Raw genomic sequence first — 16,363 nt, forward strand, 5'->3', positions numbered from 1 at the left:
CTCATTTTGCTATTCAGTTGTTTTGATGCTAACTGATGCGAGTTGTCTCTTTTCCGTATCTCTGTGACTCATGTGCGGCCTGAGTGGTTTGGCTGTGAGTGGTACTATATTTTGACAGAGCAGAAGTGCAAAACAGAGGTGGCCATGGAAACTGACGGCATCCAATGAAAGAAAAAGAAATGGGTGTGGCTGGTTGATTGACAAGCTTTAAAGACTGCTCACTTCCGTCTGCCTGGTCAATTAATAACTTTTTCTCACTCCTTCCACAAGCGGTGAGACAGAAAAAGAATTCACTGGTAGTTTCTAGACTAAAGATAAAACTATCACATGACACAGAGCTTCAAAAACACAGAAGAAGAAGCAGTTAAAATTTAATAGTAGAAATAACCATTACATTATAAACGGAGAGGAGTGAAAAAAGGCCATTTTAGTTTTATGTTGTCAAGTTTCTTAGTTACATTTGCATATGAATATGCTTGTTTTTGTGGTATCCAAAGTATTAAAACATGTGACATTCACTTACATTCCAACTATTAAAATACTTCACCTACATTTGGCCACATTACAAACTAAGGCTTTAAATGTGTTTGTTTTTCATGGGAATCTTCTCATTGACAGTCAGGATTATTTGAGGAAGTCAGAGATTAACGCCTCTTTTCACTTTTTCATTTAAGAGCACATTTGCCACACGAAGACTTACCTGCATAGGAGTAAACAAAGGTGCACAGATGCACAAATCATTTGATCATACACAAAATATACTTTCACACCAATACATTTTTCATGTAATTTGCTAACTTCACAGTTGTGAGCACTAAGAGAAGAAGGAATAACAAACAACTGTTTTGAAGGAATCACTAGAGAAACATGTATGAGCACAAGCTTGTGTTTTGGCAGTCAGGAGACTCTGATAGAGCCTCGGCTCTGCTTTGATTCAACTTCAGACCAGAGTTTTTTTAACACAAAGGGGCTTTCAAGCATTTTTTTTCCTTTTCTTTTCTCTTTTTTTCTGCACATTTTTAATTTCAACCAACTCATATTTGTGTGATAATGAGCTTAGACAGCCTGGTTTAGCATCATTTCTTAAAGAAAAAAAACATTTTATAGTGTTTTCCATCGTGTGCTTGTGCTAATATTGTTTTTAGGCATAAATGCTGTCAAATTAAGTAATCATATTTATGCTGCGGATAGAACCCCCTTCCCATTTTTATTGAGTAATTTGTAGTGAAGTGTACTACTCATAACTACTATTTATGTCATTTTCGTTCTGTTTTTTATGTTTTATTTAATTGCCAATAAAGAAAAATAGGATGAAACTTATCTTTCTCTGATGTAGTGGGGGGAATAAGCTTTACCGATGATTGCCTTGGTGTATTCATCCGCTTTGCAGTATATTTCGAAATGAGGCAAAAGGGCGAAGAACGACCCAGGCGGAGTGATATTCGGAGGACTACACCCAAGCGCCTGTTCGATAGCAGCGTCTTCTCTTCATTGCCTAGACCAGAAGAAAGCCGGGACGTGAAGGAGCCGGGGGGTGCAGCTTTCTGGAGGCCCATTAAATCACCGATAGATACAGCTTCTTCTCAGTTTCCTCGTCGGTCAAGAGACGTTTGTGACCTTACTTGACTCTTTATATTTTCATCGTAGAACTAATTTTACACAAAATGTCCTGGCAAAGCTACGTGGACAACCTGATGACTGATGGCAGCTGCCAGGACGCGGCCGTTGTTGGGTACACCGACGCCAAATACGTCTGGGCATCGTTTGGCGGCGGTACCTTTGCCAATATAACGGTATGTAAGCGGTGTGTTAGCATCTTAGATAACGCAGATGGAAAATGAACCTTTTATCTGCAGTTATGTTTGTCTGCATAGCCAGGCCTTGTTGAATGGGGATAAGGCGAGCACTGTGTGGTACACATGGTATCCGGTGGTCACACAAGATGCATTGGCAGCCTGCCACCTGTCTTTGTCGTTTTTATCTCATTGCAGAGCACTTTCTTGTTTTCGTGGAACAAACGTGACTGTAACTTTAACTTAAAATTGAAGAATGGCACCCAATGCAGTGAAGCATTTTAGTCTAATCATTGACTAGACTACCGCGAACTAAAGCTAAAGGGCTAACCTAGCAAAGCTAGCGAGGCAGCTAGCGTTGACGAGTCGTGTTTTCTTGTGATACTGTTCCCACAAGGGGAAAAGTCAGACTCTTTTATCAGTTGTGTAGCCCTCTTCTGGGTCAACAATAAATCTGTTAAGGTCATTTCCTATTTTTGTATTTTGTGCTATAAAAAAACGGAACCCTAGCAGAAAATGGTATCACTGTAATGCCGACCAGTGCAAAGCAACCGTTGGTTAGCAGACTGTAGCTCGCGGTTAGCTCAAATCAGGCCGCTCATCTCCATTGGAAAATCATTATCAGCTAACGCTAATAGCGCAAACGCTAGCAGTGCTTAGGCGCGCACTGGACGTGCCGGCGTGCCGTTGGTCTGTCCCGTTAGGTCCTACTCTACCTCTGTGAATCACACTGCTGCTACCGCCCATTTTTTCAATATGGCGGATCCACTCCGATTTCTTATTCATTTTGTTCATGGAGGCAAAACGGGGCGACAAGTCTCCGTTAACATTTGTAGCAACGGTTTAGGCGTGTGTGCTTTACGTTTTAATTTTCATAACCTAATACAAATGGTTCCCAGACACCCAGTCATTATTTTTTTAAATAAATGGACAAAACAATCGTGTGCGGCTCTTCCTTGAGCCTCCATTTTGTCTCTGAAATAAATTACAGTTCTATCGTTTAAATTTTCGCGTGCTGCTGTTTTTCTGTAAGCAGCATTGTGAGTGTCCCAGCGTTTTGTCTTTTGCGATAGCCTGTTAGCTTTCAAACAATAACCCACAGTAGACGCGGATGAACTAGAAAGGATAGCGGTGTTGACACTGGGGAGTGTCCGCTCAGGTCGTATTGACTGGGTTTCGGTATCTTGTGAAGACGAAATTTGTTAAGAATTCCCAAATAGTGTTTCTTGTCTGATTCAAAAGGTTAAGTAACGAAAGCCGTGTGCCCACTAGCGTTAGCAAGCCCTATCTAGAGACAGGTTTAATTTCGAGAAGAAAACTGATGCTCTTTATGTTGTCAAAGCTCACCTTGAATCTGTGTTACGGCGGTGCCGTTTTTGACTCAGAAATTGTACATTTGATTCCCTAAACAGAAAAGGCCGTTATGTGTAATTACTGAGCCTACAGGCCCGTTATGCAGCTAGCCGCCATGCTAACGTTATGTGAGTCATAAGAAAGCCTTTGAGTTTACATTTTTCTGAATGGTTTCATGTGTGCCATGACTGTGCAGTTCTGGAGTGGAGGGCGACGCCTTTTGTCCTGGGATTTACTAACAGAAAGAACTAAAGAAAATATTGAAACTGCGATGCTTTTACTGTTTCTCTTGTGTATACAGACACATGTGTCCAGAAGAGTGAACAATGAGCAATAATCAGACTTTTAGGCAGAATTCTCAGCAGAGTTTATCTGAGTTAGCAGTGGGCCTCTGAGATTTTCGGAGTCGACCTTGTGTCATGTTGGCTTGTTTAGTTTTTAAACACACAGTGAACATTTTTAAATAACACCACACAATTCTCTACCACATTTTTAGTCCCCACAATAGACTGAGCAGTTTAACTTGTACATTTTTATAAGAAGACTGTTTATCAGACTGTGCTTTTTCAACTTCTCATATGATTTTATGAAAGCTTTACAATCTACTTTTTCTTTGGGATCATTTATGCTGACAGTAGATGCATAAGTAAACCTTAAACTAAGGCTCCCAAGAGTTTTGATAGTTTTGTTATATTTGAAGTGATAACTGGTCAAGTCAACCCTGTAGCTTCACTGAACAATAGCCTTAGTCCTTAAACAACAGTGTAGTCCCAATTATGAATAGAGGTCCTTCATGTTTATCATTACCCACCTACAGCCAGCTACTGTTGCTCCCTTGTGTGTGTACACTCAGAGTATCCAGTCTGATTTTAATGAGCGTTATCCCTTTTCTTTGAATATATGATAATTAAAGTGAAGAACCCTTTTCTTTTTTGATTGTTTTTTTTGTTGTCGTTTTTTGCATTTTTATTCAAGTCTGAAGAAGCAGTTATTGTTAGCTTGTGGGAACATAATTGGAGTTTATTTATTTTATTTTTTTACATTTAAGGGCTGTATTCAAATACACCATGTACACAAGGCATTAAATTCTCCCATTCATCAGATGCTTTTTTGGCCCTTCCAAAAATATCCCATGACAGAAGCCTGTCTGAAATATCATCTAACTCAATTTGTCTCTGGAATATTATTATTATTAGTAATATTATTACTTCAATATCTTTCACTAATGCCTGTTGGGATTTCCATTCATTTAAATACATTGTTTGCATTTTTTTTTTTTTGAATAGAACAATTTTCTTTCCTGACAAGTCATCCAAGATTAAACACACTTTGCATTTTTGGTGCTCACTTGGTGAAATACTATAAGATTTATACACAAAAACACAATTTTTGAAAAAGTCCCCAAAGATACCTTTGAGCGTTTTAATAATTGCAGGTTGCTTCAGAGTTTCTGTGGTACTTCAGTAGTTAATAGTTTACTTCAAACACTAACTTTAGAGCTGTGTATTCAAATTCTGCTCAACAGGGACAGTGGGAATTATGAATGAGTGACATGTTCATTAAACACTATGCTAGGATGAATATGTACACAACTTACACTTTGTTTTGTGTTCCACTCCAGCCTGAAGAAATCGACGTGATTGTTGGAAAAGACCGAGAGGGATTCTTCACCTGTGGGCTGACCTTAGGCAGTAAAAAGTGCTCTGTTATCAGAGACAGCCTCAACGTCGACACTGACTGGACAATGGATATCCGGACAAAGAGTCAAGGAGGAGAGCCAACCTACAACATTTCTGTCGGCAAAGCTGGCAAAAGTAAGTTACGTGTCCTGTCTGTGTTGTCTAAAGTAGTGATAAAGTGACACAGCAGCCTGCTTTGATGTAGTACCATTAGTTTAGCTGAATTACAACTTCTGTGTCTTCTGTGCATGTGAGATAGATGAAATATCCACCTTTCCTCAATATATGACGTGTTACAAGTCTGTAAATCTCATGGATGTTCAGTGTCAGTTAAACTCAGAGAGGTCGATTGTGGGGAAACCTGCTTTATTTTAGGCTGGATGAGGTCAGGTGATTCAACTGAACATCCATTGAAAAATGACCTTGTCTTTTTATCACAGAGAGTCTTTTTCAATTAAGCAGATTTACAGTTAGATCAAACTTTATTTACAGAATATTATAAACCCAAGGATTGAAGAGAAGGTTAACAGATCAGACTCTTAAAGTGATAACAACCCCTCTGTGACTTCTGTCTCTCCATTGTCTGACCAGAAAAAAACTCATTTAAAAGCCCAACATATCTTTTGGCATGATGGGCTTTAATCTTTTGGGGGGGTTCTTTTCAAAATGGCGAGGTTTTAAAAGTAGATTTTTTTTTTTATTACAAAGCTTTTAAAAAAAACACCAGTAGTATTTTCAGAAATGTTGTGGAATATATTTGTTATATTATTAAAATATATATTTTAGTCTGGCCTATGTAGACAGTTAAATCCTATTGAATAAAATAGTAAACCATTTCCTCAAAGGTAATTTAATGCTTCTAAGCCGAGACAACAAGGAAGCTGAGGATTTGAGAAGTCAGTAAACATTTGAAAGAAACTGAGCCGTGAAAGAATATAAAATTTGAAATAATCAGCTCTTTGTTTTTGCAACTGTCAATTGTCTTTCCATATCCACTAAAAAAATGAAACTAAGTGATCCAAACAAAGTTACAAAGGTCCCCTGGACTTGTCTGAGAGTTGTGCCGGTCTTCACATCGCCTTTATGGGTCCCAGTGCTTTGTCCCTCCCACTTTTCCCAACCAATCAAACTTGGAGGTGAGACTGTAACTACTTCCTGCTCTCCACATACTGGGCTCTCTTTCTGGGCCAGGATTTCCTTAAAAATGTCCTGAACTGCATGCGTTTCCTCCTTCCTGGTTAACACACACCCTGCCCTCAAAAGTTTGGATCTGTCCCCCTGCTCACTTGCTTTCACTGTGTTCATAAGAAGAATTAAATGCATCCAGGCGCTTGAGGGCTCTTACATGTATTGAGGAGAGGTACAACAAGCATGCTTCTATCTCTGCATGTGTGCTGCATTAGCTGTTGTTAGTATTCAGTAGAAGTTCACTTTCCACTTCTCTGCTGCTGGCATGGTGTATATTGATTACAGATGAGACTGTAAGAAGACGGATTGTAAAGAGGTTCAGACAGATGAACACAAACATGCTTTTCTTTAACACTCCCTCAAACTTATCGCCCCTTGTGTGTGAACAGCATCAGAGCCACCTGGTTGGTTGTTAAACTACATTTGGGCAAGAAGATGGTCCTGCAGCTGGTGGAGTTAGCACTTCCTATCTATGATTTATCTCTTTAAGAGCAGCATGTACATTCAGGAGTGTTTTCAAGATCGCTAAAAAAACTTCATATATTCACTGGGGATTCTTAAAAATGCAAGTTAGCTTCCAGTCTCCAGTGATTCTTCAATGAGGGTCCAGATCCAACTAATGGAGAATGTTTTTATTAACAGTTAACTACAGTCTGGATTTATTTTAGACAGAACACAGTACACTCTACCCCTCTGATACTCTGCCTGGTGAGTTGCAGGAGCATTGGGAAACAGCTTTGCATGCACCCTTTACGTGTATTTTCATGCAGCTCTCACTGTCTCTCTTCTAAATGTAATGTCTGATGTTTGACCACCAGCAGCACTGAAAAGAAAACTGAATGTGTGGGCTCCGTGGCCCTGCTTTACTTTGGTTTCACTGTCGTCCTCTGTAGCCGTCTCTTCTGCCTGCTGCTCTTTGGCTCTGTGCTCTTCTCTTTTCACTTGTGTGATCTCTGCACCTTCTCTAAATGTCCCTTATCTGTCTCTTTTCTTTCAGTCTTGGTCTTGGTAATGGGCAAAGAAGGGGTCCATGGAGGCGGATTGAATAAGAAGGCATACTCGATGGCAAAATACTTGAGGGATTCGGGGTTTTAGTTTAGTTTTGAGGTAGCTTATGTGGCGTAGGTGAGGGAGAGAAGAAAAAAACACACAAAAATGAAAAGAAAAAAACACAAAAATTAAAAAAAAGCCCAAAAAGAACAATTTACTGTCAAGTTCATGTTTCTTGCTGAACAGTCCCATTAAAGAAATCCCAGGAGCGTTTCTAACAAGCCTAGGGTTCACAGTCTGTCCTCAACAATGTAGCCCCACATTTAGCAAGGTGGCAATGAAGTCTTTTATTTTCCAGCCCTGCTGTCATCATCTCTGTACATTTATTTGGTCTTTCTTTTCCTTTGTGTGCTCCAGCATTGGTTTTTGTCATGGGGAAGGAAGGTATCCATGGAGGGCAGCTCAACAAGAAAGCATTTACCATGGCTGAGTACCTGAGGAAGTCCGGATACTAAAGCAGCCTGTACCCAGCCACCTATCAGCTCACCCTTACCACCCTGTTGCATTTCACACTTCTTCCAGTCCTAGTTGGTAGTTACTTTGTTTTTTCTTATTCTTCTGCCTTCTCTCCCTTCCATTTGTTAACCCATATTTTGTTGTCATCCTCCCCTGACCCGTCCTCTCCCTCTGCACCCCTGCACTGTGTACTCTCCCCCCTTAAGCACTATAAGTTGATCCATAGCAAAGATGAGCATGTTGCTAACAGGATGTCATGACAAATCTGTACTTATCAAAGACCAGCAGAAGAATTCTGGCCAAACACTAGTATGATGAAGGATTTAGCATTGATTTCTTTTTTGTTTTTCTTGTATGTAATGGTGCCCATTACCTTTCCCTACCAAACAGACCACACTCCCCCTCCCTCCCTGATGCCTTTAGAGCACTTGAGCAGTAACCAAGCTCGTCATGTCTTCCTCTTCTTCTCCCCCCTGATCATCTCTGGGAGGGCAGACTGCATGCATATCTAGACCAACTGTAGTCCCCCCCCCTCCTCCCTCCTTCCTGCCAAAATCAGTTCCTCCCCACTCCTAGTTACTCCTCCTGTTTGCTGTAAGCAGGCTACACTACAAACCTCAGACTCTCGCCTTCATCAAACACTCTTCAGTCCCTTAACCCTTCAACTCTAACCCATTCAGGCTCACTACACTGTCCTGAAGATGTTTCAGTAAAGGGAGGAGGGAGGTAGTGAGCTTGTGTGTATGTGGGGGGGGGTTCAGCTCAGTTAAGAACATGAGCCTGATCACCGAGCGGTGGTGTCGTCGATGCTGTTTAACCTCTCTTCCCACCATTACAACTTCTGTGACTACGCGAAAGCCCCATGGACATTCCACAGTAACAATGGCTCAGGCACTTAATACTGTTTTGTTTGCCAGCTCCTGTAATATGTTCTTTTTGATTTAGTTTTTTTTAAAGGCTGCCATTTTGGACAGTAGAAATCCCAGCATTTAACCACCTGGAGTGTGTCCAGTTCTTTTTTTTTTTTTTTTTTTTTTTTTTTTTTTTTTATAGGACCAAGTGTCGTTGAAGCCTGGGTGTTTCTACAATTGCTCTAAATCAAGTGAAGGCTGACTGCTAACTTTTGTCTGACAAAGGAAACGCTAACCAGGCAGTAAAACTCACTATGGTTAAAGTCAATCTGAAGCTACAGAGGAAGTAAGGGTTGGAGTATCTTAAGAAAACTCATTTCATTTTTTTTCTTTATTGTCTAGAAAACAAGTGACTGCATTTGTACAAACCCACGCTGTGTTAACTTCAAAACTGTGGAATAAATTGCCTTCTTCTCTATAGTCAGCTGAGCTCTTGGGTATCACATGGTCTGTCCACGCTCAGTCCTGCTAACTGTAACGTCCAACTGAAAATCAAACACTTTTAAAGGTAGAAAAGACACTCAATGGGAGATGGGATCGGTTGGAACAAAGACACTTCTGGTTGTCTTGTTGAAACTTAACTTCAGAACCTGTGTATCCTGTGCCATAATCTAGAGAGATCTGTTGCTGTTGTAAGATGGATTTTACTCACTGTCCACTCAAGTCATTTCATTGGCACTTTTTACTTTTTTTTTCTCCTAGCTTCAGCTCCACTGTTTAGGCCTTGTGGGATGTGTGTACTCAAAAACAAAACTGTTTCAAGTCCTGTTTGCTGATTTATGTTCATTTCCTTTTTCCTCACCTTTTTTTCTTACATCTGGGATACAGTCTCTTTAATGCATCTGATTTCATATGCATAAAACCAAGAAATGCCATAAATTGATTTATCACCTTGTTTACAGACAGATCAAATAAATTTATTCCAACCAGATCAATGTTTACTGTCTCTTATTATATCACACTGGGCTTTTTCTGACAGAATTTGGTAACTTGATACCATGTTCATCTTTGAAATGTTATCTCTTAAACTTGTAGCTAGCTGGTTAAAAATAACCACAAAGACTTAAAGGTATTAAAATCACTTGTTTGTTCAAAGGTCTCATGTCAGACCAAGAGCAAATTTCAAGATGGAAGAAAATTAAGTGCTTTAAAGGGGACATATCATGCTGACCCCTGATTTAATACTTACATACAATATAAATTTGAAAACTACCTTACACCCCCTGAATTTTCAAAAAATGAGATATTGTATTTTTTCTGATATCCTAGAACGAGATTTGATGCCTCTGAAAATAGGTCATTGCCTGTTGGCCGCGAGATTTCGACCTTCGTGACGATATGAGAATCCTTTCTTTTTATTTGAGTAATCTGATAAAGCAGCTCCTCCTCTGTGATGTCAGTCACACAACCGCCACCAAGGGATACACCCACCAAGAGCCAAGTATCCCCGCTCAGATGTTGGATGCAGGGACTCTGCTCTGCTGAGCAGCTCGGCTTTACGTGGTGAATTAGCAGATAAAACACTGTAGTTTTAGCAGACGTCATAATACTTGTGAGACTGTGATATTTGCATGCTTGTTCTGACATGCACTGTGAACCTGGACCACAATAATGCTGCGGTAATGACATAGTGACAAACTGACGGTAGAGGCAATCTTTAGACTACACTTTACAGACAGAGAAAAGTGAAGGAGCAGGATGGAGCCCTGTTATAGAAATAGTTTATTGGTGAAGTCTGCCTATATTTCCACATATAAACTATACATGTTACAGTACCGGTTTGACTCACCACATTGAAGTGTCCTGAGATGATCTGTGTCGAGGTGGATTTTCTTCCTCCTGAGCTGCACAACCGTCTGGGTCTGACTCGGGGTCCAATACAAAAGGACGTATCCTACACTCTGGCATTTTATTAGTGCTATCAATGCCTTACGGTGAAGTTTTGGCAAACAGCAAACTCGCTCGGTCTGCTTCATTCAATGTGGCGACTTTATAAATACTGCCATGCTGCAAAAACCGCCCCCTGGCTCTACCCCCTCCGCCCCTCTGATAGAACTGACCAATCAGAGCACAAAGGGCTGTGACGTCACAAGGTTACTGGAGGTCATTCTCGAAACGGAGCGTTTCAACGAGATCTTCAGAATGGCCTAAACTGAGGATATTGAGAACGCTATTGTGGGGCAATGAAGGAACTAAATGACTTGTACTGAGGGCAGCAATGCTTTACAGGCATCCTAGTCTGGCATAGTGAAAAGGAGAAGCAAGCATGACATGTCCCCTTTAAAGTTTTGGACAAGACTTTCTCCACGGAAAATAGTTTTTCTTTTTTATCAGATTTTTTTTTTATCAGATGTGCTACTATTATAAAAAAAATACTTCACTAAAAGCTTCATCACAGCATCAAAACTCACCTTGACACTTGACTCTTTGTCTGAACCAGAACTTTATGATATATTTATATATTTGATATATTTACTTAGACTACTTGGAGCAGGTTTTGAAGCCAACCACTGCCCAGAATGTCTAAGATTTTATTTTATTGGCTGAAAGAAGGTGCAAAAAAACTCCAACCATACAATGTGGAGAAAAACACTAATGAGCAAAACTTAAGTAAATTTTGCTCTAAGAAATATGACAACATGGATCAAGATGTGAGACATGCTGGACATGAAATGATGTGAAATGAACCCACAGTGAACTATTTTTTGCAGCCTCAGCACTTTTTTTTTTGCTACAACCCTCAATGAGGAAGTAAGTGCAACGTGTCGTAATGTATGTCACCCATTTCTTATGAGACACCACAGTGAGGAAGTTCATCAACGATCGACTTTCCTTGTTGAGTGTAATTTCCATTTTATTGAGGTGAATACGAGTACGTACATGATTTGGAAAAACACTAACAAGACAAAATACATCAACTGAAAAAAGGCAAGAGGTTTCAAGAACAAAAAAGGAAGTCATGTTGTGAAAAACAAACTTAGGGGTTATTATAAACCGCATTCAAAGTACATAAGTTCAGTCAAATGTTATAACGAGGCCTATCAATCCACAGCTGTTAGATGAGGTGACAGGTCAGCGGCAGCCCACAGGCAGCGTGGACACTATTTCCACCTGTGTCTTCTCCTTACTTCATTAACTGGCATTATTAATCAACATTGTCCAACACACAGAGAATTACATTCAAAGCCATGAATGTCTGACAAACTGTTTCAGCGTCAGTTTGTCGTCTGAATCTTTTTTTTTGTGGCACAGAAGACAGAAGCACCTAGGCTCCTTTGAACATCAGGCTAAATATAAATTGGCGGAAAAACGTTACTGTTGCTTAAAATGTTTCTATACTTGCTTTATGCAGTTGTACAAAACCAGATGCAGCATAGCGATTCCAGGTGTGTCAGTGTAGCTGTATGTACAATGAAGAAACTGCATCATCTGAATGTACACAGTAGGAAATAATCAAAGATAAAGATGAAAGTTATTGTGTTATATTTGTTTTTTTATATATATACAGAGTATTTACTGAGCACTGTGCGTCATGAGTGATCATGTGTGTAGATCATAATACAGTAAAACAGTCTACTGTATCAGCTCATGACTTTCTGTCATCAGCGTTTTGTCCGTAATCATGTTAAAAATAAAACTTGATGCAGGATATGTTACAGTGTCTTTAAGCAGTGACAAAAAAATCAGACAATGAAGTGGAGACCCCCAACAAAAGTCTCTGCAGCTGTGACGTTTGCGAGAGGAGGGCTGGGTTCATCGACCCAACAGGCAGACCATCACTGTGTCAGGCTTGGATCAGGTCTTCCTCCTGGTCCTGGCCTTCAGAGCACGGCTGCTGCATCTGCACCACCACGGTCTCCACGGTGACCTCTTCCTCACTGTCGCTGCTGTCAAGCTCTTCATCCTCGTACTCAGAGGACTCCTGCTCGGGGTCTGAGCGTGACGCAGCCGACATGGTGCCGAAGGAGTGTGCGCTAGTGGAGGCCAGAGAGCGGAGGAGAGGGGTGCTTTCTGACACCTCCTCGTTCTCCTCGGGGCCGCTGTCCCCTTCCTCTGAATCGGAGTCAGAGTCGCCCTGAGAGGGGACCACTTTCTGCTTGCAGACGGGGCATGTCTTCTTCGTTTTGGTCAACCAGGGATCCACGCACTTGCTGTGGTAGGCTGAGGACGAAAGCAGAATGCAGTATTAGAAGGACCAGAAATTATGATTCTTTCAACGCTGCTTGCAAACATGCTTGTGAAATGATCAAATCTCCATAATTCCATCTGTGTGGATCTTCAACTTTCTCCACAAAAGGTTACTTTGAGCTTCTAGAGTCATGAGCAAGGTTAATGAGTCACATGTGGAGCATAAATAGTTACACTCACCGTGGGAACATGGCAGGACTCTGAGCTTGTCACCTTCTTCATACTCATCCAGGCAGATGGCGCATACATCATAGCTGTCCCCTGGGTCAAAAAGACAAAGAGGAGGCGATTCAGATTTAGCTTTAATAGTTATCAGTTAGACTAACATCTTATTGGTCAGTGATTTTTTATCAGATCCTGGTGAAAGACGTTTTCATCTTCTGACAACTTTTAAACAGCCCTTTAACGACCACTGTTTGTAAGTAAAGACACTAATGAGACTCCTGACACTGCACTGTGTTCTCGGGCATGACCGTCAGTCCAGGTTATTTTAAGCTCACAAAGATGAATTGGTTGTTTTTATGTTTCCTGAGGACCATTGACGTCAACTGGATCCATGACCAATCAGGCCAAAGGGAACTTCAGCTGCCTGATGAGTCCACTTTCTTTAACTTTCTGTCTCTGACTCTGATAGGTCCCATCTGATCCTCAGCCTGCAGACATTTGCGGCCCATATCCTCGTCTTACAGGAGGCGCAAGACTCTCAGCTCTGTAAAAGCTCAGGAATGCATCAGCTCACTCCCTTTCAGATTCCACAGCGTTCCTCTCCTTTTTCTTCCCTTCCTCTTCCCTGCCCAGGCTGGAGGGGAAGAGGGAGCGGGGCTGCGGGCCGGTGTGTTTATGTAAGCTCTAAATGAGCATGTTTTCCCCGACTGAGCTCTGTGTCCATGCCAGGGCTGCATGTGACCGTATAAGGATGGGGAGTCACACCGACCTGCCCCCCCTCCTCTTCCTTCTCTCTCTTACCATCAGCAACTTGGTCTTGTGTTCAACTCCTGCTTCCTCTTCACAGTTCTGTTTTTTTCCTCTTCTAAACATCTCTCTCAGGTTCATCCTTACACATATCTTTCTCTTTTTTTTCTTTGCTTGCATCTTCTTTCCCAATTTCTCAAATGACCGCAATGGTGACAAGAAGAAACAGTGCGGACACAGCTTCATTTTATACTCAGGCAATGCTCAGCTGTGGCACTTACTGAGCTATTCTGAATATAAATGTTCATTGGCTCTATGAACCTGGCTCTGGAGACTTAAAAAAAGAGCTATATATTGTCAAAAATGTATCAAAACAAACCTGTAATTCCTGAAAGAATTGATTTTTCTATCATCTTTTTTTCTGCAGAACCTGCTTCTTGGTTTGCTTTGGGAAGAAAACACTGGGCCCATAGGGCTAATTTACACAGTGAACTCTGATTGAACTGCTTAGAGGGTGTGCTACTTTTTCTTTCAGTGACATAATTCAACAGAAGTCAGTGCTGTTCTTGTTTTTCAACATATGAACGTTCTTAGTGAGCTTTAAAGACAGAAAAGTGGACTCGAATGCCCTGTAGTGTTCGGACCCTGCAGACTATGAAAAACCACCATCCTGCAGCAGAGCATCATTTCTATCTGATGCAGTCATTTCCACTGCTAGTCAGAGCCTCCTGTGGACGTGACCTGCTCTTCATTTTACACACCTTGACCAGAGCTCAATGTAAATGTCAATACCGTGACCTGCTGAGAGTGGCCAAGAAGAAACACAGGTACAGTTCAAGTGTCTACAAGTGTAAACAGAAGCATGGAGTGCTGCAGGGCTGTGGAGGAGGTGCACACTGTGTTTCTCTGGAGCTCTTCAGTGTGAGGATCTTGATACAATTTGTACCTATAACTGAGGCGTGTAGGCAAGTTTCAGCTATGGCTCTGCAGCCATGAAACAACAAAGGCTCGTAATAATTTTCCTTTCCAACATGTGAAACCAATGTAGAAAATTAAGAGCAGGTCAGGTTGAGATTTTGCATTGGATGAAAACACTACTTTTTTAAGTCACTCTAAAAATAACATCCATTATTCCACACATATTACAGTCCAATACAGTGGTTTTCAAAGTAGGGGTTGAGATCCCCTGAGGGATATCAGTTTTTGTCTGTTTTGGACTGGCCTGTTCGTGTCTTCCCACAGCAGGGGGTCTCTGATCTTGGATAGAAGGTTTGGGGAGCCTGTGAACCACCGGACACGATGATCTGACGCAGTAACTGATGGAATTTTTTCCACTAACTCCTAGAAAACAACAGTTCTGGCTTATGCCATAGATTTCAGAACATGACTAATATTTTGATATTACAACAGAATGCAGAGTGGACATTAGTGATAACATAGCTTGTTGATTTTTTCTTTAATTAGTCTTTGCTTTGCCAGCATCCAGAGGTGCAAACTCTTTCAAAACCTGTTGGATCAGCTTATCTCTAGATTTGATCTGAATGAGCATTATTTAGATTTGTAAGAGGAAGTTGGCTTTGAGACACTAATGAGATCATCTTTTTAATAAAACATTATCAAAAAGATGTAAAGTCTGAAGAAATGTGAGAAAAAAACCTTGCAGAATTTGTTTCCTTTTCACAGTCTACAGTGGGCTTTTAAGACAAATGGTTAAACTTTTTTCCAGGACAGTGAGATGGAAGAGTGTGTACACTATTCAGCTGCTGGGAATCCCTTTACTTTTACGTTTTGGGGCCAGTGGCACATCTTAGAAGGCCTCGTGAGCCACTGCAGCACCTCTTCTCCGTATTTTTCATTAATCAGCGAGTCCTGACAGCTTTTTCTGCTCTCAGCGGATCCTCGCTGTCCTACTGAACTCCAGATAATTGCTGAATGTGTGCGGTGAGCAGGCGTATGAGAGAGGGTGGCAGAAAAACCAAGTAATAAAAAAAAAGAAAGAAAGAAAAGCTACAACACAATTCGACACAGCTTGAGCCAACCAGACGTGGGCATCTGGCACTGAGGCCAGTGAACTGAGAGACAGAGAGGGCTCCTCTGTCCTGACATCAACATGCCTTACACACACACAGGGCTGAGACACTGCAGCTGCTCTCTTTAGTGAGCATGTGTGTGTGTGTGTGTTTTCAACCTCGCCTAAGCCTCACAGAAGAGCAGAGTGACTCATCATGCTCAGGGAGGGATCAGACTGGAGATCAGAGGTCAGAGGAAAAGTCCAGCCTCTTGCTGTTTGAGTTAAAGTTGAAAACAATCCCCCTCGTTTCCACAACCAGTTCACACGCCACTGTTTAAGCATGTGTGTCAATATGTCTGAAACTCGCCATCCAGAGGGCCCCAATTTGCTGTCAAACATCAGCCCAGCAGCTTCAGTAAGGATGACGCAAGGCTGTGCAATAAAAACAGAGCGCAGCCAGGCTAATGGTGCTGTTCTCTGACGTCTGTGGCAGCTGCTATTACATAAGTGTGTACATTAACACAGATCGTATGTTGCTCACTGCTGCAGACGGGCATTGTGTGCCAATTACACGGGTAGAATGATTTTCATTAAGGCATTGTGCACTATTCATACAGACTGCTTTTGTGTGAGCTCGCATTCATTTCAGCCTGCCAACACCCGTTTCTATACATGCTCGTCAGTGTTTTCTTATGTCAACATCCACACCTCAGACTCAGATCGGAACAAGACCTGACAGCAAGGGGTCTGCAACGTGCATAATGCGCAGGTGTAAATGAAGGGTCCACAGAGAAAACGAACAAAGATCTGATTCTGTCAGTC

At 41.3% G+C, this 16,363-nt stretch overlaps 2 protein-coding genes across 3 annotated transcripts in view; one reads left to right on the forward strand and one right to left on the reverse strand.

Moving 5' to 3' along the window:
* The first annotated feature begins 1,467 nt into the window (after positions 1 to 1,467).
* On the forward strand, positions 1,468 to 8,560 carry LOC141789019 (profilin-2-like). Of its 2 annotated transcripts, none has more exons than XM_074668280.1 (3): positions 1,468 to 1,793; positions 4,768 to 4,960; positions 7,011 to 8,560. In XM_074668280.1, exons 1-3 carry the CDS (start codon positions 1,665 to 1,667, stop codon positions 7,106 to 7,108), a joined length of 420 nt encoding a protein of 139 aa, XP_074524381.1. In that variant the 5' UTR covers positions 1,468 to 1,664; the 3' UTR covers positions 7,109 to 8,560. The 2 variants fall into 2 exon arrangements, with proteins under 2 accessions (XP_074524381.1, XP_074524380.1); XM_074668279.1 differs by having other exon boundaries at positions 1,470 to 1,793; positions 7,421 to 8,560.
* A 2,709-nt stretch (positions 8,561 to 11,269) lies between these two features.
* Positions 11,270 to 16,363, reverse strand: part of rnf13 (ring finger protein 13) — a 50,207-nt gene continuing 45,113 nt past the window's right edge. Inside the window, exons 9-10 of the mRNA XM_074668878.1 lie at positions 12,799 to 12,879; positions 11,270 to 12,591 (exon numbers count right to left, since the gene is read on the reverse strand). Coding sequence (XP_074524979.1) covers positions 12,215 to 12,591; positions 12,799 to 12,879 — 458 coding nt within the window. The 3' untranslated portion in view covers positions 11,270 to 12,214. The remainder of the gene's footprint in view (positions 12,592 to 12,798; positions 12,880 to 16,363) is intronic.

Source organism: Halichoeres trimaculatus, unplaced genomic scaffold (genome assembly GCF_033239565.1).
Source record: "Halichoeres trimaculatus isolate MK-OKI-2021-1 unplaced genomic scaffold, fHalTri1.1 fHalTri1_scaffold_4, whole genome shotgun sequence".
Lineage (NCBI taxonomy): Eukaryota > Metazoa > Chordata > Actinopteri > Labriformes > Labridae > Halichoeres > Halichoeres trimaculatus.